Genomic DNA, 26,572 nt, shown 5'->3' with positions numbered 1-26,572 from the left:
GAGGAATTTTCTTCTACTACAAAGAATGTGATGGTCTACTAGTAAAAGACACTAGTCAGACCACACTTGGTTTATTATGTTACTTTCAGGGCACGGCATTTGTAGAAGATGATACAAATAGTTGGAGAGGAAGTGGAAAAGGGAAGGAAGTATGCTAAAGGACTTAAATCAATGAAAATAATTTTGAAGGTATGAGAATGTTTTAAAAAAAGCAAAAGGAATATATCTGTTGCCATGTACAAAGCCTACTAATTTGAAGACCCCTCCCTTTTTTTGCTTATCACACCAGATGACAAATAAGAGAGATGTTTAGATCAATGTATAAAATATAGAATGGGTCCCTTTGGATATTCTAGGGTCCTTCTTGATGGATATTTTAAATAAAAGGGCAGAAGAGCCCTCATCATATATTTTGTAGAGATTGCCCTTTGAGTTCTATGGTTTGGGTCTTCACAGAGCTACCAGAACAGCATTTGGAAAGATAGTGAGTGTGTGTGCCCATATTACCACTTTGTTCGAGGTCCAAAGAAAACCATTGGTTACTCAATGTCTGTAAGAGTAAATAAGAGCTCATATGGCAAGTTCCAAGAGCCTTTCAGCCTCTGACCCAGGGCTCATCACTTTTTATATTCTTATTGCTCAACACTCCCCTTCAAGTAATCCACACTTATTCCAACTTCATTTACTTGATGCATTTCATGTGTGAAATCATGCCTCCTTTTATTATATCTTTGCATACACATGTGCACCTGCTTGGAAGATGATTTCCCATGTGCTTGGGCCTTCAAAATCCTTTCATTCCTTTAAACTTGGTATTGAGTAATACTTCCTACAAGAAGTTTATGCTGAGCTTCTCATTTACTGCAATCAAACCCCAGGAATTTCATTGTGCTTATTTTTATGTACATATCTATATTTTTATTTTGTGTGTGTATGTGTACAGGTGATATCCCATCAATAAACCAGAAGGTAAAAATAGAGATTTTTACATTTGTTTTTGATCTCTACCACTTAGAACAGTGATGTATATAAAACGTAGTGTGTGTATATGTGTGTGTGTGTATATACATATGTGTATGTATATATATATATATACATGTATGTGTGCATGAATAATATGTGTGTATTTGAAATAAAAGAATAAAAACAGCAACAGGAGAATGGAGCAATAGCTGCAATAAATAGTTGGTCTTTTCTATTGTGGAAATTCTGTGAATGAACGACTTCCCAAACCATCTCAAAAATTTCTATTTGAGCCTTACCAAAACCCTATTCCATGTTACTCCCAGTGTCTAACTCTTTAAATACTACTCAGGAGCTGTTAAACAGACTTAAGAAAGTAAAAAAGTGTTGTAGAATGGATCCACTACAAATTTATATTATGTCATCTCAATTGGACTCTCACTACTGTAAGGCAATCCATGCACTGCTTCCCAAGTGTCTGCTTATTCTTTCCATAGAAGCTATTTAAAATCTTCCCTTGCATTTGCAAACTTCCAGTATCACCTCATTCTCCACATTGTCAGTAGAGGATATTGCCTTAAAATGTACTGACAAAGCAGAAGCCATTAATTTGACTGCTCCTTCCCTTTTTTCTATATCCAATGTACTATTCACATAAATACCATTTTCTCTTTATTTAATCTACTGTCTGATGAAGATATAGATCCAATCATTTTTACACTTATAATTTCTACAAATCTATAATCTTTTATACTTGTTCCCCCTTTCTCCTCACTCAGTGACTTCCTGACAAGAATTGGTCACCTGTTCTATGAGCACTAAAATGACCCCCTAATGGGTTTCCTGATGCACATCTCCTTTGACTTTTGCTAGTCTCCCCAATGATGTCCAATAGATTTTCATAAAGCCCAACACTTCACATGACACTTCTCTGTTTTCTAAATTTGAATCATTTTCTGGCACCTCTCTGGTCAAATACAAATTTCATTAACATTTAAGCTCTTCTTACCTTTCTCCCCATCTAAGTATTCATTATGTTTTGCCACCTTTTGTGACCTTTTTAATTAAGAGAAAGAGACCACAACATTTCTTATGTTCCATGCTCCATCTCATTTTCAGGCTTTTGGGAATGCTGTCTCCTATGCCAGGAATGCAATCTTTCCTCTCTTCCATGTCTCAGAATGCTTATTTTCATTTATATTTAAAGTCATTTGACATGAAGACTTTTCTTCTCTCCCTGAATTGTTAATGAATTCTTCCAAATCACATTCTGTTAACTTTGCCTATAACTTAATATACTGCTTGTATATGAACATATTTTCTCTGCTGATTAGAATGTAACTTGGAAGACAGGTTTTTTTTTCACTTTTGTCTCTACATCTCCATGACTTGCAAGTGCCTGAACTCTAGTAGTGGCCTCATAATTGCTTTTGAGCTGATTGAAATCACTTATTAATCATTTCAGTTTCTCCTAATTGGGAACTCCAAGTTCTGTCTTTCACTTTACTACATTGTGACTTTGAGACCAATTATTTAACTTTTCTTCCTCATTCTTATGGTCCTCTCTGCAGCCTTTGACACTGTGGATCACTCTCTCCTCCTTAGTGCTGTCTTCTTTCTTGGTTTTAGGAAGCAGGTGTCACTGTTCTTCTCATTTTCTTACTGCTGCTTCACTTTTTCCTTTGCTGGATTCTCTTCAGATCATACCATCTAACAATTATGTGTTCCTCAGCCATCCATGTCTAAGCCGCTCTACTGCTTCCACTGGTTACCTTATCAGCTCCCATGATTTACATAGCATCTTTACGCTGATGATTCTCACATTTACCTCTCATGGTCCAAACTCTCTGCTGACCTCACATCTCATAATACCAACTGCTTTTCAGATACCTTGAAATAAATATCCAGTGGACATCTTAAGTTTAGTATAACCAATATGGAAATTATCTTTTGCTTCTGAGCTCTCCTCCTCTTATTTCCCTGTTACTATAGAGGGCACCATCTTTGATGACTTCTGGCTCCCAATCATGGAGCAATTTTAAATTCTTCGATAGCCCTCACCCTGCATATCCAAGCTGTTGCCAAGTCTTGTCAATTTCAGGTGGTAATATCTCTTAAATATATAGTTCTCTGTCTTTCTATCTCTTTCTATGCCCTCTGTCTCTGTCTCTCTCCCTGGCTCTGTCTCTCTCTGTCTCTATCTCTCTGTCTCTCTGTTTCTGTCTTTGTCTTTCTGTCTTTCTGTCTGTCTGTCTCTGTGTCTCTCTGCTTGCATGGTGTCTTTCCCATTTAAATGTAATCTCCTTGAGGACAGGTCTTTCTTTTGTTTCTTGTTGTATGCTCATTGCTTAGCACAGTCTCTGGCACATAGTAGGTGTTTAATAAGTGTTGATTGATCGTTTCCCTGGTTCTCAGTTATTCACCTTCTAAGAGAGGAACATTGTTTCCTGACTTGAAGAAGACAGGAGGATGTACTGCAAGGCCAATAACTATATCCTGAAATTGAAAACTTTTTGAATCTTCCTGCTTTAAAGATGGTAATTATTTCAGCAAGAATGAGATGAATATTTCTCCTTGAATCCTTCAATGTTAAATATTACAGGTTCATGAGAATCATACTCTTGAAATACATGTATTCCATTTTCAACCCAACACATAATCTTAAAAATCATTACATTATATCTAGCAACCATGTAATCAATATATTTATTTATTCCTAATATGCTTTACATCATCAAGGGGGAAAATTAAAATTTCAAAATTGCAATTTCTGAAGAAATTTTCTTCACAATTAGAAGCCTTCCTTTCTATATTTACACAAGGTAGACAATCAGACTGCCAGGTTTCTTCAGTTGCATTTCAAAACCAGACATATCAAATGTCAAAAGCACATCACCATTTCTCTGTGTGCGTGTGTGCGTGTGTGTATTCTTGAAGAGATTTTAGAGGAAGTTCAGTCCAAGTCTCTCATTTTACCAAAGTGGACATCAATTCCCATGGTGGTTAAATGATATGGCAAGGGTGGTTTTTTTTTAGTAAATGCTAGGGGCAAGATTTAAGGCAGGAGTTCCTGCCTCCATGCCTAGCACTCCATCCTCTATAATATCTTGCTGTGTCTGTTTATATAGAGCTTGCCTTGTTCTTTACTTTTTTCCTCTCACTTTAGATCAATGATGAAACATTACCAACATTTGCTGGCTCTACAGTTTGCTGTGGATGAGATTAACAAGAACCCCCATTTGCTGCCAAACATAACCTTGGGATACCAGTTACTCAATAACTTCCATAATAATAAACTGGCTGTGGAGAGCTCGTTGGTATGGCTGTCAGGGATGGGTCCAACTATCCCTAACTATAGCTGTGGAGGGCAACCTAATTCAGTGGCTGTCATTGGAGGGATATCAGCTACACTGTCCATGTCCATGGCTACCATTCTAACCCTTTATAAAGTTCCACAGGTAAGGGAACCCAATACTGTCACTTATTTTCAGCCAATAATGTTCTTTGTATTTAAAACAGCAAATCCTTTATAATCTGTTCTGGTGCAGTGTGAGAGAGTGAACAAACAATTATCAAGAAATTCTAGGCACTTTTCTGGCAACAAAACATATGAAAAATGGGGAAACAGTCGTTCCACCAGAGAACTCACTCTTTCCTTTACATGATGTGGTGTTATATTGGTTTAATGGTGATGGTTTTGACCCAAGTAAAAATCTGCCCAACTACAGGTCACTATGCTCCTACTTCATCTTTTTGCATTTGTATAGAACTCAGAAGACTTTAGAGGGAAGAAAGATTTATCCTTTCTTAGGGAAAGAGCTCTGTTCCTTTTCATTTTGAAATTGATTTCTGTGTTTCCCCTAAAAGGATGAACCTCTAGTACTTGCCTTCAACAGTCTGTGCTAACAGGCATTCTCCAATTCTGTGTGTAGACAGATTTTTCACTTTGGGATGAGAATTGGCCCACTTCATCAATCTGGGCCTGATTTGCCAAATAGGTGGTATATCCCTTGAGAACAGAAAAAAGTTTGTATATTCAATTGTAGTCATTTCTAAGAAATAAATTTTTATTAAGTGCCTGTTTTGTGTTTTCTAACTGGTGACTCAAAGAACATTATGATGAACAAGCTATAGCTTCTGTGTGATCCAATTGGGGAAGCCACAAGACAATGTAAGAGAAATAAGAGTTGTTTTAGAGCAAATCAAGATGCACTTTTCTTGTTTGTGTAACAATCAATCTTTCCCTGAGTACATAAGATGAATACATGCATCAGAGGAGTAAAAAGTTATGCATTTCACAGAATTTCTTACAATAAATACATTGATATTCTATGCCACAGCTTACCAAAACTGTCCAGTTTTCTACATTATCCTTTGGTCTCATCACAGCTTTGATATTTCAAGGATCATGTTGATTCATGATCATTTTTTATTTTATTATATTATATTTATTTGTTTTTAAAAAGAATTTATTTATTTTTCATTTTCAACATTCACTTCCATAAAATTCTGACTTTGAAAATTTCTCCCCTTCCATCATCTCCCCTCTCTCCAAGATGTCATGCAAGCTGATATAGGCTCTACATTCACATTCACATTAAATATATTTTCACATTAGTCATGTCATAAAGATAAATTAGAACCACCGGGAAGAACCACAAAAAAGAAGAAACAAAGCAAAACAACCCTCCCCAAAAAAGAGAGAGCAAATTATATGCTTACATTTGCGTTCAGATTGCATTTTTCTCTGAAGGTAGAAAGCATTTTCCAACATGAGTCTTTTGGAGTTGTCTTCATCTTTGCATTGCTGAGAAGAGCTGAGTCAATCAATGTCAATCATCACAGAATGTGGCTGTTATAATGTTCTCCTGGTTCTCCTCACTTTACTCAGCATCAGTTCATATAAGACTTTCCAAGTTTTTCTCAGATACTCCTGCTCATCATTTCTTACAGCACAATAGTGTCTCATTACATTCCAATGCCACAATTTGTTCAGCCATTCCCCACTTGATGGGCATCCCCTCAATTTCTAATTCTTGGCCACCACAAAAAGATGTCATATAAATATTTTCATCCATGTTGGTCTTTTCCCTATTTTTATGATCTCTTCTGCACACAGACCTAAAATTAGTATTGCTGGGTCAAAAGATATGCACAGTTTTATAGGTCTTTGGACATAGTTCCAACTTGCTCTCCAGAATGGTTGAATTAGTTCACAACTCCACCAACAATGCATTAGTTTTCTGATTTTCCCACCTCTCCAAATTTTATATGATCGTATTTTAGCAGTATCCTATGAATATTAGTTTTTTTTTTAAAAAAAGACTTCCCTTCTCCCCTCCCCACCCCCACCCCAGGGAGCAACAGGTGCCAATGAAATTCATTAGTGATGACCCAAATATAATCCAGTTCAATTCAATTCGAAACATTTATGAAGTAGAATTATGTGATGTGCAGTGTGCTAGAAGGCAGGGACTGAGACAAATGAAATGTCAAAAACATAAACTCGCCCTTATTCCTTCATGTAGTGTTTGTTTACTGTTTTGTTTGGTCACAATGTGCACACTAATTAAATTACAGTGACTAATTAGGTGATATACACATATACAACTCCCTCTCTCTTCCTCTCTCTCTCTCTCTCTGTCTCTCTCCATCTCTATATTTGTTTAATACAATGGAATTCTGAAGGAATCATTGACAATTGTTGCATCAGCCAGTACGGATTGCCACTTGAGCTGGGAATTAGACGACCATAGAGATTTCAAGAAAATAAACCTTGATATAAGATACAGAAGCAGAAGGTGAAATTTTATTTCCGTTCATCATCAAGTCCAATTCACCTCATGTGCTGAGGATTTGCATTCTAGGGATTTGTTGTTGTAGTTGAGCTGTCTCAGTCATGACCCAACGTTCCTGGCCCATTTGGAGTTTTATTGGCAAAGATACTGGAGTGTTTTGCAATTTCCTTCTCTACCTCATTCGATAGATGAGGAAATTCAGGCGAAAGGGTTAAGTGTTGTTCCCAGGTTCACACAGCTAGCAAATAAAATAGGCTGAATTTGAACTCAGGAAAGTGAATCTTCCTGACTCCAGGTTAGGTGCTTTATCTACACATCACCTTGCAAGCCTACTTCAGGGATGTAAAGCAACATTCGTTTAGAAACGTATACTGTACCTATCTCAAAGAACATTGTGGCTTCTGACCCTTGCTTTGTGGTTAGAGTGTTCTAATTGGCTGAAGAAGAAGAAATTTCTTTGCATCTGAAATGCTTGGGGCCTGGTCATTGTGTTCTCTGTACTGAGTCCTTGCAAGTCACTGTGTACTGCTTGATATGTGAAACCTTTGCTTGGGTAGCTCAAATTAGGGCTTCTCATTTGAAACCTCCTCTGAATTGTTTGCTCCTCTTATAGACTAGACATGTATCTGGGTTTAGAACAGGTTTATGACGACTCTTGGAATCTTTTGAAGTTCATTCACTTACTTTTCTAGATACTCCCTTCAAAATTGCAAAAGAAAAGGAAAAGGAAAAGCAGATCAACAAGCTTTTAGTAAAATTTCCTTGTGTGCTAGCATTGTGACTGTTAGCAGGATTTTACTGAGCCAGTCTCTAACCTGAGAATGAAGAAATAGCAGGTCAGAGACAAAGTGCCAGTAATCAGGTAGCTGTTTAATTATTTTTCATTATGAGGAACAGATTTGCAAATCAGGAATTCTTCTGATCAGACTTCCACCTTGCTGAAGTGAAGACAGAGATTTTATACACAACTTGCAATGGGAAAGTATAGGGGGAGGTGGATTACAAACAATCATTCCCAAGGCCAGAGTGATTCCCCAAGACAAATGGAAGATAATATAACAATTATGGACTTCAGTATTTGTTCATGATGACTTGGTGGGTCACAGGATGCAATATCAGTTCTGTCATGGGAACAGATTGTACAGTCTTTGATTCACTTCACTTAAGGTATATACTCACAAGAATGCCATCGGATGTAGGAATGTTGTCAAGGGTTTGAATGATCATTTCAAGCTGCATTGTGAGCTCTGACTCCTCATCTGAAGAGGCAGCTTTTGAAAAAAATTAAATTATTAGTCTATTCATTACACATACCATATTGATTAATATAAAAATGATAATTCCACACAGTACACACAGGGCATACAGATATATTTACTATAACTACACTTCTTGACCTCAAAAAGCTTACGTCCTTGTATGGCGAGATCAAAGGAGGCTTCAGTGTGGTGATTTTGCAGAAGATGTAGGTACTTGTAGGGGAATGGTGGAGGAAAATTCTGGAAAGTTAGATGTAAGAGATTCTAGGATGAACAGACCAATCAGTAGAGGTGGTTACAGAGGCAAACCAACCTTCCAGGACGAGAAGGCTCTTTTATTATAGTGGGAAGGCCCCTTTTGATGTCCACAAGGTACTCAAGATAAAAAAAGGACAGTCACTGTAAGTTTACTAGAGTTCTTGCCAAAATGCCAGGAAAGGCTGAGAGAAGGAATAACTGGCCCTTGGTATGTTATATATACATACATATATATATATATATATATATATATATATATATATATATATATATATATATATATATATATATATATATATGAAGTTCTGAATCGTCAAGGACCAAACTTTCTTTCAAAGTCTCAAAAGCTGAATGAGAATCAGTCAGAGAAAGCCTCCTCATGCTTGATGGCCCTAGTCTAATTGGTCACTCCCCTTCATCCTACAATAAACCCAGTCATACAATGAAATCAATTATTGAAATTCTTGTGTTCTCAAAAGAGAACCAGGAAGAATGTCTTGTACTTATGTCTCAGTTTTTATATACCTAAACATGTTGTGCTTCAGTCTTTTGTTTTTCTTTCTTTCTATGGCATTTGTTAATAAATATCTAGACAAAAGATAGAATAGTTGTTGTATTTTTAGGCACTGAAAGAGTGAAAGTTTCCTCATTGGTCCTTTATTGCCTAGAGTTTATAGCAGAAACAAGTGTAGTAGCCAAGCCACATCTGGGACCTAATCCAGTAATGGTTTACCTGTTAACCAAGACATCGACTTCAAAGACTTAGCTGAACTAAGTAAGAGAGGAATTAGTCTAGAAATGTTCTGTATGCAAAAACAATCTTTCTCCTCATCCCTTCAGAAGATTACTTCTCACACAAAGTATCCTTTATAACGTGGAACTTCCCACAACCCTTAGAATCCTCTTGGCCGTTGGAGAGTTTCTGCCAGACCCTCACTTTGAGAAAGGTCTCCAGGTCAACCATACCTCATTGTCTCAGCTCTGTTTCTGAATCTCTGGATTTCCATATTATGCCCAACACCCAAGAGGACATTCTCCCTTCTCTCTTCCTTATTTTCTGAGCTTTTGATGGACTGTCTTCACCCATTATACGATAAGGACCATTTACTTCCTTTTTTCTGTTTCTTCTGTTTTCTTCTGTTCCAAACTCTTGGAACATTGTCAGACACAAAATGAGCATTTTCATCCACTTATGTTGACTCTTTAAAAGTTTATAGCTTGACTTTTGGTTGTTTGAATCAGAAATTGTAGTTCTTCACGTGGGTCCCTTTTCTTATGCTCTCATTCAGAAAGATGACAAATTGCTACACAAAATATGCTCCAGTTGTCTTTATGTAGTGTGATGTTGTGGGGAGGGCACTGTTCATATACTGTCGGCCTTCTAACAATCTGACACTTGGGACTCTGGAAACAGACAGGGTAATTTATTCACTCTTCTAAAGGAAGGACTGAGGAGACAGAACTAATTTTACATACAGAAATATTATCATTGGAGTCGCTCCATGGCTCATCTGCCACATGGAGAAATCAGTTTTCTAAAATCTTGAATTGTTCTTTCAGAGTGGGACCAAGAAGTCTCTCTGGTACCACCCTCTGACTCCTGTTTTCAAGCTTTCATATATAGCCTGAACATCAATATCAATGCCATTGGAGTTTTCATTGAGTGAATCATTCCAATTTGAAAAAAAAAAGTACCAGAAGAACCAATGGCACATTTTGTTGTGTCACATAATAAAAGTCATCCTGGTTCCCAAATAAGGATGTCTGTCCCCACCTCTTACATTCACCATAAGTGGTCTTTTCACCTCAGGCTATATTGGCCTATTTCTTGTCCTTTTTTTCCCTTCTCTACTGTCTCAACGACCACAACTACTATTCAGTGTTGGCTGTCCCTTGGAACTCACATATTGCTTCACCAGGTATGTATGTAGCTAATGCTATCTGTGCTGATGGAACTGTTTCTCAGAGAAAGGGACTTCTGCTTGTATTCAGGCCCCAAGTTACATCCTTGACTCTCACAATTCTCCTCCATTATTATGCTCTCTGTCAATCTCTCCCTTTTCCAAATCTAATGGGATTTCTTGTCTGGTGTCCTGGTTCTAGTATTTCTTCTGTAGTGATTCTATCTTTTTCTGTAGCTACTCTCTTGCCAAAAGAGTATAGGAGTTACCTTACTGCTACTTCACAGTCATGTCCTTGGTAAAAACATATCTCCCACTCCCTTCATTTTCATTCTGCTTACATATGAAAACTGTCACTCTGCTTTTCTCTGTCACAAAATAGTTTTCCTTTTCTTTTTGTACTCTTTTTGATTTAGGTATCAGCACAACATGTGCATCATAAGTGGAATTTGGTAGTACTCCCTCTTTGCCTATTTTCCCAAATAGTATACAAAGCATCAAAATTAATTGTTCTTTAAGTAGTTGGTCGAACTAACTCATGAATTAATTTTGCTCTGGTAATTATTTTGTAGGGACTTCATTGATGTTTTACATATATATATATATATATATATATATATATATATATATATATATATATACAAATATATTTATGACTACATATTTTATTTTCTCTCTTTTTAATCTGGACAATTCATATTTTTGTAAGTATTCATCAGTTCTTGCAAGATAGATTTTTTGGCATATATTTTGGGCAAATTAGCTTCCAATAATTTCTGTAATTATTACTTATTTGGCATTGATTTCACCTTTTTCATTTTTGATACTGGTAATTTGATTTTCGTTCTTTTTGTAAAAAATCAAATTAACCAATTGTTGATGAATTTCTTGTTATTTTACATTAAAAAGAGTTTCTTGGTTTATTTATTAATTTAAAACCTTTCTTACCTTCAATTCCATTAATCTCTCCTTTGTTTTACAGGATTTCCATTTTATGTTTAATTGGTCATTTTCAATTTGTTGTTTTTCAAACTTTTTTTTGGTTTTAAGTCCAATTCATTGGTCTGCTCTTTCTCTGTGATACTGATACAAATTTTTCTCTAAGTATTGATTTGGTTGCAACCCATTAATTTTAGTTTGTTTTTCACATTGTTTTTTATGATTAATTATTTGGCCCACTTGTTCTTTAATATTAGATATTTTACCTTCTAATTAATTTAAATTGGTCTTTCTGTGTCCCTTTATTGAATATAATTTTATTATATTTGTTTTTTTTAAATTATTGATGAACTGATGCTGAGTAGAACAGAAGAGAGAACATTGCAGAACTGGGAGAACATTGTAGACAGTTACAGCCACATCGTATGATTACTAACTTTGTTAGACCTGGCTCTTCTCAGCAATGCAAGGTTCTAATAGAACTCCAAAAGACTCGTGATGGAAAATGCTATGGGCACCCAGAGAAAGAACTACACAATTGGAATGCAGATTGAAGCATACTATTTGCTCTCTCTCTTTTTTGTATTGTTTCTTCTTTCTTGTGGTTCATTCCATTGCTTGTAATTCTGCTTTGCAACATGACTAATGTGAAAATGTGTTTAATTTGAATGTATATGTAGAGCCAATATTTGATTGCATGCTGTCTTGGGGAGGGGGATAGGGGGCAGGAGAGAGAGAGGGAGAAAATTTGGAACTCAAAAGCTTATGGAGCTGAATGTTTTAAAGTAAAAAAAAATTAAAAATTAATTAGTATTTTATTTTTCTCCACTTATACGCAAAAATAATTTTTAACATTTGCTCTTAAAAAATGATTTCCAAGTTTTCTCCAGTCCTCCCTTTCCACTCCCCTCATTGAGATGGCAAACAATCTGATACAGGTTATGAATGGGCAATCATACAAAAAATATTTCCATATTGAACATGGTGTGAAAGAAAACAGAACAAAAAAATAAAGAAAAAAAGGTTGTCAATTTTATTCAGACACCATCCGTTCTTTCTCTGTGGATTGATAGCATTTTTCATTTTAAGTCCTTCTGAGTTTTCTTGGTCATTGTATTGCTGAAGATACCTAAGGCATTCACAGCTAAACATCTTGCAGGATTGCTGTTACTTTGGACACAATGCATGTCACTGAGCATCAGCTTCTGTAAGTCTCTCCAGTTTCTTTCTACTTTTCCTGAGAGCATTGTGCTCATCATTCTCCAATTTTTGAAATTTCAGAGAATTTTAGTTCATATATCACTTCCTATTGTATCTTTGCCTAAATCCTGTACATGATATAAGAATCTTTTCTAAAGAAAAGCAATGAGCTACTTTTCTATTTCATTGCTATCACCAGACAGTTTTGATAATTACTGCCTTATAAATATAGTTTGTGTTTTGATACTGCTAAACCTCCTTCCGTGACATTTTTGTTACTTCCTTAGCTACTCTTGACATTTTGTTCTTCATTTTTATTACTTTGGTCCTGCCTACCCATGAATAGCTTACATTTCTCCAATTATTTAAATGTCATATAATTTCTAGGTTTGTTTTGGCAGATTAATTCAGGGAACTTTATATTGCCCAGATTTATTTTAAATGGGGTGTCTCATACTATCTCTTCTTGCAGGGATTTGTTTGTGATATGTAGGAATGTGCTGACAGTGGTCATCCTTGTTTCACACGTGATCTTACTAAGAAGGCTTGTAGCTTATTCCTATCACAAATAATGCTTGCTAAAGGTTTTGGATAAACACACTTTTTTATCAGTTTAAGGAAAACCCATTTATTTCAGCATCCATATTCATTAATGAAATTGTTCTATAGTTTTCTTTTCTCTGTTTTCACTTTTCCTGGTTTTTGGTATCCGTATTCCATTTGTTTTACAAAAGGAATTTGGTAGGATCCCTTCCTCTCCTATTATTCCAAATAATTTATTTAACATTGGAATTAATTGATCTTTAAATGTTTGATATAATTCACTTGAAAATATATCTGGTCCTGGTGCTTGTTTCTTAGGAAGTTCATTTATGGGCTGTTCTTCTGCTTTTTAACATTGTCAGATAGATACTATAATAAGGGGAAAATAATTTCACTTTCTTTCCTATTATCAATACAATTTTACATGTAAAATCCTTAATCCAATTTTGTGAACTTGTGGTAGTAACTCATAATAGATGACTTTGGAAGCCAATCATATGCATGTATATATTCCTTAGAAAAAAACAGTTTAATGTTGTTGCCTTTCTCAAAATTTGCTACTCCATTTAATTAGAGAAAAGTACACATTACATCTTTGTCTAATAACTTTGCCTAATCATTTCCTCCTTTGTAGGATATTATTCCTATATTAAAATTTGATCCCAAATATAGGTTAAAATTATGACATTCATACCTGCGTCCTATTATAACTCAGAGATGTTCTAGTATTTCTCTCTTCTTTAACAGATTTAGAATAGTACCTAAAAAATTTCTTGATTATAAAGGGGTACATAGTTGTAACAACGTCATATATAAGAGGAAGAAAAACTCCCTGAGCCCTGAGCGATTCCAGGCAGGAGGCATATCTGACAGCCAATCATGTAGTCATCAGGCAAGGCTCAGGATTAATGAGGCAAGTATTTTCCTTTTCAGCAAGGAAATAGCCAAGAAGATCCTATCTCTGCTATAACTATGACATCCCCAAAACTTTCCCCAATCACAAGCATCCAACTTTACCAGCTCCCAGACTGCAACACATGACATTTTCTACTATTGGCTTCATGACACTTCAGACAACTATCCCTGTAGTCAAAGCTCAAGACAAAATAATATATTACAGTCCCAGGAATTTTATCTTAAATAACAAAATTTCATTAACTCCAACTCAAAGCTTGAATATCTTTCCTGATGTTTGTCTAACAATTTCATTAGTCCTTTTTTTACAAATTAAAACTTCCCATACTCAGAGGCTTCAGATGTAGAGCAAATGTCTGGTATTCACTCATCACTGATATGTTGAAGGTATATCTTTAAACCACCATATATACTTTCATAATAGCCAAGAATTTTCAAGTGAAAATTCACTATTACAGTAAACTCCTCCTTCTTCTCCTCCTCCCCCTCCTCCTCCTCCTGATTATCTGCTTTATGACAAAATATACTTCATTAAATATTTAACAGTTTCCAAATATCTATTTTATCATGACTTTTTTTTAAAAATCCAATCCATATGCCACTGCATCCAGATTAAAACATTGTTTTGTCTAATAACATTTCTGCTACAAAGAAGTGTTAAAAAGAGGTTGCTATAAACTGCAAATCATTTACCTGTTTTTTTTTTCTTTTTCTTCATGCTGAGATTACTTTCAAACTACTGCCTTCCTTCATTGCCTTAAAACAATGAAACTATTGATCTTGTCATTTACTATCAAAACTTTTAGGAAGTTTAATCTTCATTTTTCCTTAAAACGAGTTCCACAAGCCGGTACCCCAAAAACTTGCTAAGATATTTCAGAAGGGTGTGACTTCCTGGAATTACCCAAATTCTCAGGAGTTCTCTCTTGAATCGTAAAATTATTAATTTCCAAACTCCTTAAGTTGCTAGATGTTTTTAGGTTCCACAGACTTTCATTATACGATTTTACTTCTGTAATTCCAACTTGGCCAATGTTGAAATGACAGGAAAAAAAATTTTTCTCTTTTCTTATAACTTCATTTCCTGTAGAATGCCTAAAGTGGGAGTTAGTCCTGTCTAGTGGGACAAATTCTTCAAATATGAAAGGTCATCTGCAAAGAGTGATAGCTTTGTTTCCTCATTGCCTATTTTTATTCTTTAATTTCTTTTACTTCTATTATTGGTAAAGCTAACATTTCCAGTACAATATTGAACAACAATGATAATAATAGACACCCTTGTTTTACCCCTGTTCTTAATGGAATTGCTTCCAGCTTAGCCGCACTACATATAATTGCCTACATATATTATTTCCCAGTTGCATGCAAAGACTTTCTTTTTGAACATCTGTTTTTAAAACTTTGAGTTCTAAATTCTCTCCACTCTTCCCTCCCCACCCAACCTCCCTAAGAAGGCAAGCAATTCAGCAGAGGCCACATGTGTATCATTATGTAAAACCCTTCCACAATACTCACGTTGCGAAAGACTAACTATATTTTTCTCCTTCCTCTCATATCCCCCTTTATTCAGTTTTCTCCCTTTACCCTATCCCTTTTCAAAAGTGTTTGGTTTTGATTACCTACTCCCCCTATCTGCCCTCCCTTCTACCATATCCCCCTTTTTATCCCCTTGCCCTTATTTTCCTGTGGAGTAAGATACCCAATTGAGTTTGTATATTACTCCCTCTTCAGGTCAAATATAATGAGACCAAGATTCACTCATTCCCCCTCACCTGCCCCTCTTCCCTTCCTACAGAACTGCTTTTTCCTGCCATTTTTATGTGGGATAATTTAATGCATTCTATCTCTCCCATTGTCCCCCTCTCAATATATTCCTCTCTCAACCCTTAATTTGATTTCATATTTTTAGGAATCATAACTTCATATTCAACTCACCCTGTGCCCTTTGTGTGTATATTATATATATATATATATATATATATATATATATATATATATATATATATATATATACACACACATATACACACATATATACACACATATATATATATATATATATATATATATATATATATATATATATATATATATATATATATATATATATATTCCCTTCAGGTACCTTAATACTGAGGTCTCATGAATTATACACATCATCTTTCCATGTAGGAATATAAACAAAGCAGTTCAAATTTAGCAAGTCCATTATGATTTCTCTTCCTTTTTTACGTTTTCATGCTTCTCTTGATTCTTGTGTTTGAAAGTCAAATTTTCTATTCAGCTCTGGTCTTTCCATTGAGAAAGCTTGAAAGTCTTCTATTTTATTGAAATCCATATTTTCCCTAGTAGCATGATACTCAGTTTTACTGGGTAGCTGATTCTGGGTTTTAATTCTAGCTTCATTAAACTCTGGAATATCATATTTCAAGCCCTTCAATCCCTTAATGTAGAAGTTGCTAGATCTTGGGTTATCCTGACTATGTTTCCACAATACTCAAATTGTTCCTTCCTGGCTGCTTGCAGTATTTTCTCCTTGATCTGGGAGCTCTGGAGTTTGGCGACAATATTCCTAGGAGTTTCCTTTATGGGATCTTTTTCAGGAGGCGATCGAGGGATTCTTTCAATTTCTATTTTACCCTATGGCTCTAGACTATCAGGGCAGTTCTCCTTGATAATTCCTTGAAAGATGATATCTAGGGTCTTTTTTTTGATCATGTCTTTCAGATAGTCCAATAATTTTTAAATTATCTCTCTTGGATCTATTTTCCAGGTCAGTGGTTTTTCCAATGAGATATTTCACAATGTCTTCCATTTTTTCATTCCTTTTCTTTTGTTTTATAATATCTTGATTTATCATAAAGTCACTAGCTATAACTTGTCCAATCTAATTTTTAAGGTGGTATATTCTTCGGTGGTCTTTTGGACCTCCTTTTGCATTTGGGTAATTCTGCCTTTAAAGGCATTCTTCTCCTCATCGGCTTTTTGGAGCTCTTTTGGCACTTGAGTTAGTCAGTTTTTTAAGGTGTTCTTTTCTTCAGTATCTTTTGGGGTCTCCTTTAGCCAGTCATTGACTTGTTTTTCATGGTTTTCTCACATCATTCTCATTTCCCTTCCCAATTTTACCTCTACTTCTCTGACTTGCTATTCCAAATTCTTTTTGAGCTTTTCCATTGCCTGAGACCAGTTGTGTTTTGCGTGGAGGATTTTGATGTAGGCTCTTTGACTTTTTTGACTTCTTCTGGCTGCATGTTTTGGTCTTCTTTGTCACCAAAGAAAGATTCCAAAGTCTGAGTCGGAATCTGACTCTATTTTCACCACCTGGCCCTGTTCCCAGCCAAGTCACTTCACCCTTGAGTTTTTAGTCAGGGGGTGACTGCTTGTAGAGGAGAGAGTACTTTGTTCCAAGCTTGAGCGGCTGCACTGTTTTTAGAGCTATTACTCACATCAAGCTCTGCCACACCAGCAACCCTCCTGCCTGACGAACCACCAACCTGGATTTGACTCAGATCTGAGGTAGCTCTGCACTCCTGTTCAGATCTGCCATTTAATTCCCCCCACCAGGTTGTCCTGCTGATGGAAGCAAGTGCAGCTGTAGCTTTGTAAGCAGCCACAGAGCTGCATCACCTCTGCTGCACATGGGGACATGGCCAAATTGTGAACTCCTTTCACTCTGTCCCAGCAGCTTTTCCCACTAACCTTCTCTGTTGTCTTTGGTGTTTGTGGGCTGAGAAGTCTGGTAACTGCCACAGCTCACTGATCCAAGGAGCTAGGGCCTGTTCCGCCCAGCTCCTGGTCTGGTTTGTCTGGGAGAGGCTGACCCTGTGCTCTGCTCTGCTCCGCTCCCAGTTCCATGTGATAGACCTTACCCAGCAACCATCCAGACTGCCCTGGGCTGGAACCCTGCTTGCCTCTGCTTCTTTGTGGGTTCTGCAGGTCTAGAATTTGTTCAGAGACATTTTTATAGGTGTTTGGAGGGACCTGGGGGAGACTCATACAAGTCCCTGTTTTCCAGCCACCATCTTGGCTCCGCCCCCCTCTTCCAGCACAGGTTCTTTTGAACTGCTTTATTAAGGAAAGCAACATTATGGGGGTTAATCTAATCCAACATATACCTATTAACTCACTCAGTTCAGGGGAAAAAACTGGGACCCTGAACTTCAGAGCAGATACAAACAAATTACAAGCATGAACAGACAGACCTTGTCTGATTCAAAACTTAATGCATAGTTACCAGGGTTGAACAAAGTCCCAACATCTGGGTTTACAAGCTAGAGGGCTCTTAACAATAACTGCCCAGAATGTCCACATCAACATACCTCCAAGAGTGAGAGCCCCAAGGGAGAATGCCAACTTCTGGGTTTATATCTCTTGTTCATGGTCAAAGGTGTGTCACACATGTGTCTCACCAACATGACCTAAAAGTGTCACAAAAATGTGATATAAACCCATGTGGCCTAAAAGCCTCTGATGTCACAAACATGTAACTCAAATCCATGTAAACTAGGCTTTCCCTTGAGGCAAGGAGGTCATAAAAGACTCCTAATTTAATCAAGGAAACCAAGGCCAAACTGTTCAAGGGCATTTGATTGAATAAGTGCTAAAAGCCCTCCTTAATTACCAATACACATACCAATCAGACTACCAAAAATTATTTTATATACCAGAATATAATAATAACAAAATTCATCTGGAAGAACAAAAGGTCAAGAATATCAAGGAAATTACTGAAAAGAAATGCAAGTGAAGTTCACCTAGCTGTACCAGATCTAAAATTGACCATCAAAACTATTTGATACAGCCTAGAAAACAGAGTAGTAGATCAGTGGAATACGTTGGGTACACAAGACACAGTAGTCAATGAGTATAGTAATCTACTGCTTGATAAACCTAAAGACTCCAGCTTCCAGAATGAGAACTCACTATCTGACAAAAACTGCTGGGAAAACTGAAAAACACTACAGCAGAAACTAAGCATAGACCACCATCTTACACTGTATACCAAAACAATTTCAACATAGGTACATGATTTAGACATAAAGGGTGATACTATAAGCAAATTACAAGAGTAAAGAATACTTTCAGGTCTATGGAGAATAGCAGAATTTATGACCAAACAACAGACAACATTATGAAAATCAAAATAGAAAATTATGATTACATTAAAATAAAAGTTTTTGCACAAAGCCTATGTAACCAAGATTAGAAGGGAAGCAGAAAACTGGGAAAAAATTTCTACAATGTCTCTGATGAAGTTCTCATTTCTAAAATATATAGAGAACTCAGTCAAATTTATAAGGCTACAATTATTCCCCAATTGATAAATGGTCAAATGATATGAACAGACATTTTTCAGATAAAGAAATTAAAGTTTTCTATATTCATATGAAAAAATGCTCTAAATCACTATTGATCTGAGAAATGCAAAACAAAACCACTCCAAGGTACTACGTCATCCTTGTCAAACTGGCTTACATGACCAAACAAGAAAATGATTAATGAAGAAGATGTGGGGAAAATGGAACACTAATGCAATGTTGGTGGAGTTATGAACTCATCAAACCATTCTGGAGAGCAATTTTGAACTATACCCAAAGGGCCATAAAACTGTGCATACACTTTGACCCAGCATTACCACTTCTAGATCTATATCCAAAAGAAATTATACAAATGAAAAAAGGACCTACACGTACAAAAATATTAGTGGCAGCTCTTTTTGTTGTGTCAAAGAATTAGAAATTGATTGACAGTGCCTGGACCTTGCGTTCAGCACGGGCGTGTTCGCAGAGGGTTTTGTGTCTGCGCGGTGCTCGGTGGTCCCTTTCTGGCTCCTCCATCGCCATGGCGCCCGTGAAGAAATCTGTGATGAAGGGCGGCAAAAAAAAGAAGCAAGTCCTCAAATTTACCCTGGATTGTACCCATCCTGTGGAAGATGGGATTATGGATGCAGATAATTTTGAGCAGTTCTTACAAGAATGAATCAAAGTGAATGGAAAAGCGGGCAACCTCGGGGGCGGAGTTGTCACCATTGAGAGAAGCAAGAGCAAGATCACCGTGACGTCAGAGGTGCCGTTTTCTAAAAGGTATTTGAAGTACCTGACAAAGAAATACTTAAAGAAGAACAATCTTCGAGATTGGCTTCAGGTGGTGGCCAATAGCAAGGAGAGTTACGAATTACAGTACTTCCAGATCAACCAGGATGAAGAAGAGGAAGAGGAGGAGGATTAAACCCTCTTGGGTCTGGAAACGTTTTGTATATGATCTCGAAAAAACTTGAACCAAAAAAAAAAAGAATTAGAAATTGAGGGGATGTCCATCATTTGGGAAATGGCTAAACAAGTTGTGATATATGAATGTAATGGGATACCAATGTTCCATAAGAAATGATAAGCAGGGGAGGAGCCAAGATGATGGCTGGAAAGCAGGGACTTGCCTAGGGCCGTCCTCCAGGACCCTCAAAGCACCAAAAAAAATGGCTCCAAACAAATTCTAGAACTGCAGAAGGCACAAAATAGCAGAGGGAAGCAGGGCTCCAGCCCAGTACAGCCTAGATGGTCACGGAGTAAGGTCTATCACCCATGGAGCCGGGAGTGGAGCTGAGCGGAGCCCAGCATGGGCTGCACCTGGACAAACCGCAATGGGAGCCAGGCAGAACAGGCCCTAGTGCACTGACTCAGTGAGCTGTAGCAGTTACGAGACTTCTCAGCCTACAAACACCAAAGACAACAGAGAAGGTTAGTGGGAAAAGCTGCTGCGACAAAGTGAAAGGAGTTCACAATTCAGTCACTTCTCCATGGGTAGCGGAGGTGGTGCAGCTACAGAACTACAGCTGCAGTTACTTCTGGCCCCAGGCCCAGCTGGGGGGAAGAATTAAGTGGCATATCAGAGCAGGAGTGAAGACCCTGCTTAAGATCTGAGTCAGGTCCAGGTTGGCGGTTCTTGGGGGAGGAGGACCACTGGTGTGGCAGAGCTTGCTGTGAGAAATTGCTCTGAAAACAACAGCACACCCCCTCAAGCTTGGAACAAAGTACCCTTTACTCTACAAGCAGTCATAACCTGACGAAATACTCAAGGGTCAAGTAAATGGCTGGTAACATGGCCCAGCAGTGAAAACAGACTCAGATTCTGACTCAGATTTTAAAATCTTTCTTTGATGACAAAGAAGACCAATACATTCAACCAGAAGAAGTCAACAAAGTCAAAAAGCCTACATCAAAAGACTCCAAGAAAAACATGAACTGGTCTCAAGCCACAGGAAGAGCTCAAAAAGGATTTGGAAAAGCAAGTTGGAGAAGTAGAGGAAAAATTGGGAAGAGAAATGAGAAGGATGCAAGAAAACCATGAAAAACAAGTCAATGACTTGCTAAAGGAGACCCCCCCAAAATACTGAAAAACCAGCACCTTAAAAAATCGACTAACTCAAAAGGCAAAGGAGCTCCAAAAAGGCAATAAGGAGAAGAATGAGTTAAAAGGCAGAATTAGCCAAATGGAAAAGGAGGAACAAAAGATCGCCGAAGAAAATACCACCTTAAAAATTAGATTGGAGCAAGTGGAAGCTAGTGACTTTATGGGAAATCGAGATATTATGAAACAAAAGCAAAGGAGTGAAAAAATGGAAGACAATGGGAAATATCTCATTGGAAAAAACACTGACTTGGAAAATATATCCAGGAGAGATAATTGAGAAAGTATTGGACTATCTGAAAGCCATGTTCTAAAAAAGAGCTTAGATATCACCTTTCAAGAAATTATCAAGGAGAACTGCCCTGTTATTCTAGAGCCAGAAGGTAAAATAGAAATTGAAAAAATCCACCTATCGCCCCCTGAGAAAGATCACAGAAAGGAAACTCATAGGAATATTGTCGCCAAATTCCAGAGCTCCCAGAACAAGGAGAAAATACTGCAAGCAGCCAGAAAGAAACAATTTGAGTATTGTGGAAACACAGTCAGGATAATACAAGATCTAGCAGCTTCTACATTAAGGGATCAAAGGACTTGGAATATGGTATTCCAGAGGTAAATGAAGCTAGAATTAAAACCAAGAATCAGCTACCCATTAAAATTGAGTATCATGCTACAAGGCAAAATATTGATTTTCAATAAAATAGAGAACTTTCAAGCTTTCTCAATGAAAAGAGCAGAGCTGAATAGAAAATTAGTCTTTCAGATGCAAGAATCAAGCATGGAAATGTAAACAAGAAAGAGAAATCAGAAGGGACTTAGTAAAGTTGAACTGTTTTGTTTACATTGCTACATGGAAAGATGATGTGTGTAACTCATGAGACCTCAATATTGGGGTAACAGAAGGGAATATACATAAATACATACATACATACATACATACACACACACACACACACACACACACACACACACACATATATATATATATATATATATATATATATAGAGAGAGAGAGAGAGAGAGAGAGAGAGAGACAGAGAGAGAGAGACAGAGAGAGACAGAGAGGGCACAGGGTCAGTTGAATATGAAGGAACAATAACTAAAAAAATAAAATGAAATTAAGGGATGAGAGAGGACTATATTGAGAGAGGGAGAAATGGAGAGAGAGAAAGGGGTAAATTATCTCACATGAAAGTGGAAAGAAATAGCAGTTCTATAAGGAGGGAAGAGGGGGCAGGTGAAGGGGAATGAGTGAATCTTGCTCTCATCAGATTTGACCAGAGGAGGGAATAACATATACACTCAATTGGGTATCTTACCCCACAGGAAAGAAGGAGGAAAGAGATAAAAAAGGGGGGACGATAGAAAGGAGGGCAGATAGGGGGAGGAGGTAATCAAAAGCAAGCAATTTTGAAAAGAGATAGGGCGAAGGAAGAAAATTGGACAAAGGGCGACAGGAGAGGAAGGAGCAGAATATAGTTAATCTTTCACAACATGAGTATTGTGGAAGGGTTTTCTATAATGACACACATGTGGCCTATGTTGAATTGCTTGCCCTCTTAGGGAGAGTGGGGGAGGGGGGAGGTAAAAGCTGAGAGATTTTGGAACTCAAAGTTTTAAAAGAAGATATTCAAAAAGTTTTTGCATGCAACTAGGAAATAAGTTATACAGGCAATGGGGCCTAAACATCTATCTTGGCCTACAAGAAAGTAAGGGAAAAGGGGGTGGGGGGAGGAGTAGGGTGACAGAAGGAAAGGCTGACTGCGGAACAGCACAATCAGAATATATGCCATTTTGGATTGGGGGGGACGGTTGAAATGGGGAGCAAATTTGTAATTCAAACTCTTGTGATAATGCTGAAAACTAAAAGTATTACATAAATAAATAGTGATTTAAACTAAAATAAAAAAGAAATGGTGAGCAGGCAAATTTCAGAAAAACCTGGATAGAATTACATGATCTCATGTTGAGTGAAGTGAGAAGGAGAAGAACATTGTACACAGTACCAGCAACATTTTTCGATGCCTAACTTTCATAGATTTAGCTCTTCTCAGCAATGCAGGCATCCAAGACAATTGCAAAAGCTCATGGTGGAAAAAACTATCCACATCCAGAGAAAGAATCATGAAGTCTGAATGCAGATAAAATCATACTGTTTTCTCATTTTTTTTTCTTTACCGTGTTTTTCCCCCTTTTGTTCTTATTCCTCTTTTACAATGTAACTAATGTGGAAATATGTTTAATATGATTGTACATGTATAGCCTATATCAAGTTGTTTACTATCTTGGGATAGGGGAGGGAAGTAAGGGGCAGACAATTTTGAACCCAAAATCTTATGGAAGTGATTGTTGAAAACTCAATATAAAGAAGCAAATATTTTAACAAAAAAACCCAAAGATTTACTCAACAGGTTATACAGGAGACACTATGTTCTACTTGAATGAACATGAAAGAAATAGGAGCAATGTGTGAATCTTGCAAAGGGCTGATTTAGTTACAAAATTAAGAAAAATGGTTCTAATCCGTAGAGTTGTCTAAAAGATGAATTTTTTTTGGAGGCAACTGATTTTTCCCTCATCGGAAAGTTTCAAGCAGAGACTTAGTAATTGCTCAATGGACACACTGGAGACAGGATTCAAGGTCAGGTACAGTTTTAGAATTTCCTTCAAATTTTTACAGTTTGTAAGAGTGTAATTTTGTGACCTGAAACTTCAAATTAAAATTAATGAGGATTTATTAATTAACTGCTCTCTGTAAACTTCTGATTTTTGCTTGATATACAAATGTAAAGGAGGACAAAATGCTGTTCTAAAGGAACTTAAATCACCATTCCAGTCTATTTTTTTTTCATTTAGATCAGCTATGGCCCATTTGATCTTCTCCTGAATGATAAAGTTCAGTATCCATATGTCTATCAGATGGGCAGCAGGGAATCCACTCTTCACCTCGCTTTCATCCAAGTGATGCTCCATTTTGGCTGGACTTGGGTGGGACTGGTCATTTCAGATAATGTGAAAGGGGAAAATTTCTTCAGGGATCTGAAAGAGGAGATGCTCAGGAATGGTCTGTGTGTGGCTTTTAAGGAAAGAGTGCCCAGAAACTTTAGAACTGGTCAAGAAGTTTTATTCTTTTTTAGGATCAATAGATCATCATCAAATGTGATTTTTATTTATGGAGATACAGACTCCCTTCAAGAACTATCAGCCACATTGAAGTATTACACACTCTATCATAAGATGTTGGTCACCACCTCTTCCTGGGATTTTTCTGTTGATTCTGCTTTTAAACTGTATTCCAATTTTCATGGTACAATGCTATTTTCTAAAGCTCATATGGAGATTCCTGGCTTCACAGGTTTTGTAAGAAGCCTGAATCCCAGGGTGAACCCTGAGGACCTTTTTCTAAAGTCTTTCTGGGAATCAATCTTTAATTGCAGACTTTCAGAACAAAGTCATGTAGAACTGTTATATTCTTCCTGCCCAGAAGGTATTTCCTTGACAAAGTTCCCTTTTATAAATTTTGACATGGTCATAACAGAACTGAGCTATAATGTTTACAATGCAGTATATTCGGTGGCCCATGCTCTCCATGAAATGCTCCAGTCTGAGGCAAAAGAAACATCAGGACTTGGAAGAAATCCAGATCTTTCCTGGAAGGTAACATTTCTCTTCCACTCTTGGGAACAGTTGGGTTAGTTGGTGACCTGGGAGAACTTACCTGTTTTAAGGATGATGCAGCAATGACCCAAGACTTCAGTACTATCTCTTATTCTCTAACATTTTCCCATTTTTTTTCATTTGTGGTTACATTGAATTATGAGTAAAATCATTGAAATTACCTCACATAATAGGCATTTATTTCAACTCATATATCAACATTGGTGAAGGCATTGGTGTTATTTTTAATACATCTCTCTGGGTATGAGTCTATGTGGCAGGAGACTTTCATTACATCTCTTCCAATAGAGGGACTTTATAGTGGCCTGGTCGTTGTCCTGCCAATGCCAACATTATTTCTGCAACTTCTAATTGGTCGATTGTATTTTAACTTCTAACAGCATGTGTAGCTGAATAGCATAGTTGATATTTATACATAGATACACTTTCTGCAATGATGTATTCATTTTTTAAATGCAGAGGAATCCATTTTTGGTGATTTTATCTTAGATACAATACTTAGTGCTTGAAGGAACTGTTTGCTGTTGTGGAAATGTTGGGAAATTGGAGACAAAGGGAGTTATCATAGCCTAGTGGAGTTTATTATACAAGAGAGGACATCTGGGTACAGAATGATTAGCAGTCTAGATTTGGAGAGAGCACATTTTAAACATTTCAACGAGAACATTTCTGTGGTCTGAGGTTCTATGTGATCAGTCTTCTCAGGATAGATAGGAATGTCCATGATACTACTTTAGCAGTCAAAAATAGAAATTATACCAGTGAGGAAGAAAAACAAGACTTCTTGTGTAAGCCAATGATGAGGCACCAAAAATTCAGTCACCAGCTCAGATGTATATATCATATGTGGAAGAGAAGAGAGAATGGTCAAGTAACAGGATTACTAAAAGAAAACGTGAAATAGTCCTATGAGGATAGTTCCAAGAGAAGCAAACATCAGAATTATCTGATTCTGTTGAAGAAATGAGGTTAATAGAGAGTTATTTTTTTTCTTTTCTTTTTTGCAGATTTTAGATTGTTTGAAAGAGAATGATTGAAGAAAACATAAGAATAGAGCTCGAGGTAGATGGAAAAATGATAAATGACAATAGAAATATCTCTGCTTGATTTCCATCTACTTGTTTTACTGTCCACTGAGAATGACTTTTGCATTAGAATAAAAAAATTAACACTAGATAAAGAATTCTTTGGTCTGGGTATGAATCGGATAATGCAACTCCTGTAATCAGTCTCTCCGTTAGCAAAATGAGGTTGGTAGATGGACTGGTAGAAGAATGGGATCAATTGGGTATAGTTTGTGAGGGCTTTGGTTTGAGGCTTTGCTTCTAGGATCATAAATTAGAGACAGAAGCTCTTGCCTTTTGTGAACTGGCTTTGTTATTGTTTAAGTGTTATTTTTGTTTGTTTCTCTTTTAACAACTAGACAACTGTGATAATTGACTTTTTGTGAAGTCTAGAAGCAGAAAGACCTCAATTAAAATATGACCTCAGACATTTCATAGCTATGTGACCTTGAGCAAGTCACTTAACCTCTATTTGTTTCAGTTTCCTCAATTATAATGCGGTGACAAGGGGGGCGGAGCCAAGATGGCAGCTGGTAAGCAGTGACTAGAGTGAGCTCCGTACCCGAGTCCCTCCAAAAACCTATAAAAAATGGCTCTGAACCAATTCTAGAATGGCAGAAAACACAGAACATCAGAGGGAAGCAGGGCT

At 36.9% G+C, this 26,572-nt stretch overlaps 1 protein-coding gene and 1 pseudogene across 1 annotated transcript in view; both read left to right on the top strand.

Annotated features, from left to right (window-relative positions):
• The window catches only part of LOC118855091 (vomeronasal type-2 receptor 26-like), a 42,027-nt gene that overhangs the window by 2,238 nt on the left and 13,217 nt on the right, over window positions 1-26,572 (top strand). The window contains exons 2-3 of the mRNA XM_036765210.1: window positions 4,130-4,421; window positions 24,038-24,838. Coding sequence (XP_036621105.1) covers window positions 4,130-4,421; window positions 24,038-24,838 — 1,093 coding nt within the window. The remainder of the gene's footprint in view (window positions 1-4,129; window positions 4,422-24,037; window positions 24,839-26,572) is intronic.
• LOC118853942 lies at window positions 19,618-20,038 on the top strand (annotated as a pseudogene).

This window comes from Trichosurus vulpecula, chromosome 6 (genome assembly GCF_011100635.1).
Source record: "Trichosurus vulpecula isolate mTriVul1 chromosome 6, mTriVul1.pri, whole genome shotgun sequence".
Classification (NCBI taxonomy): Eukaryota; Metazoa; Chordata; class Mammalia; order Diprotodontia; family Phalangeridae; genus Trichosurus; species Trichosurus vulpecula.
This window is presented reverse-complemented; position numbering and strand designations above follow the sequence as displayed.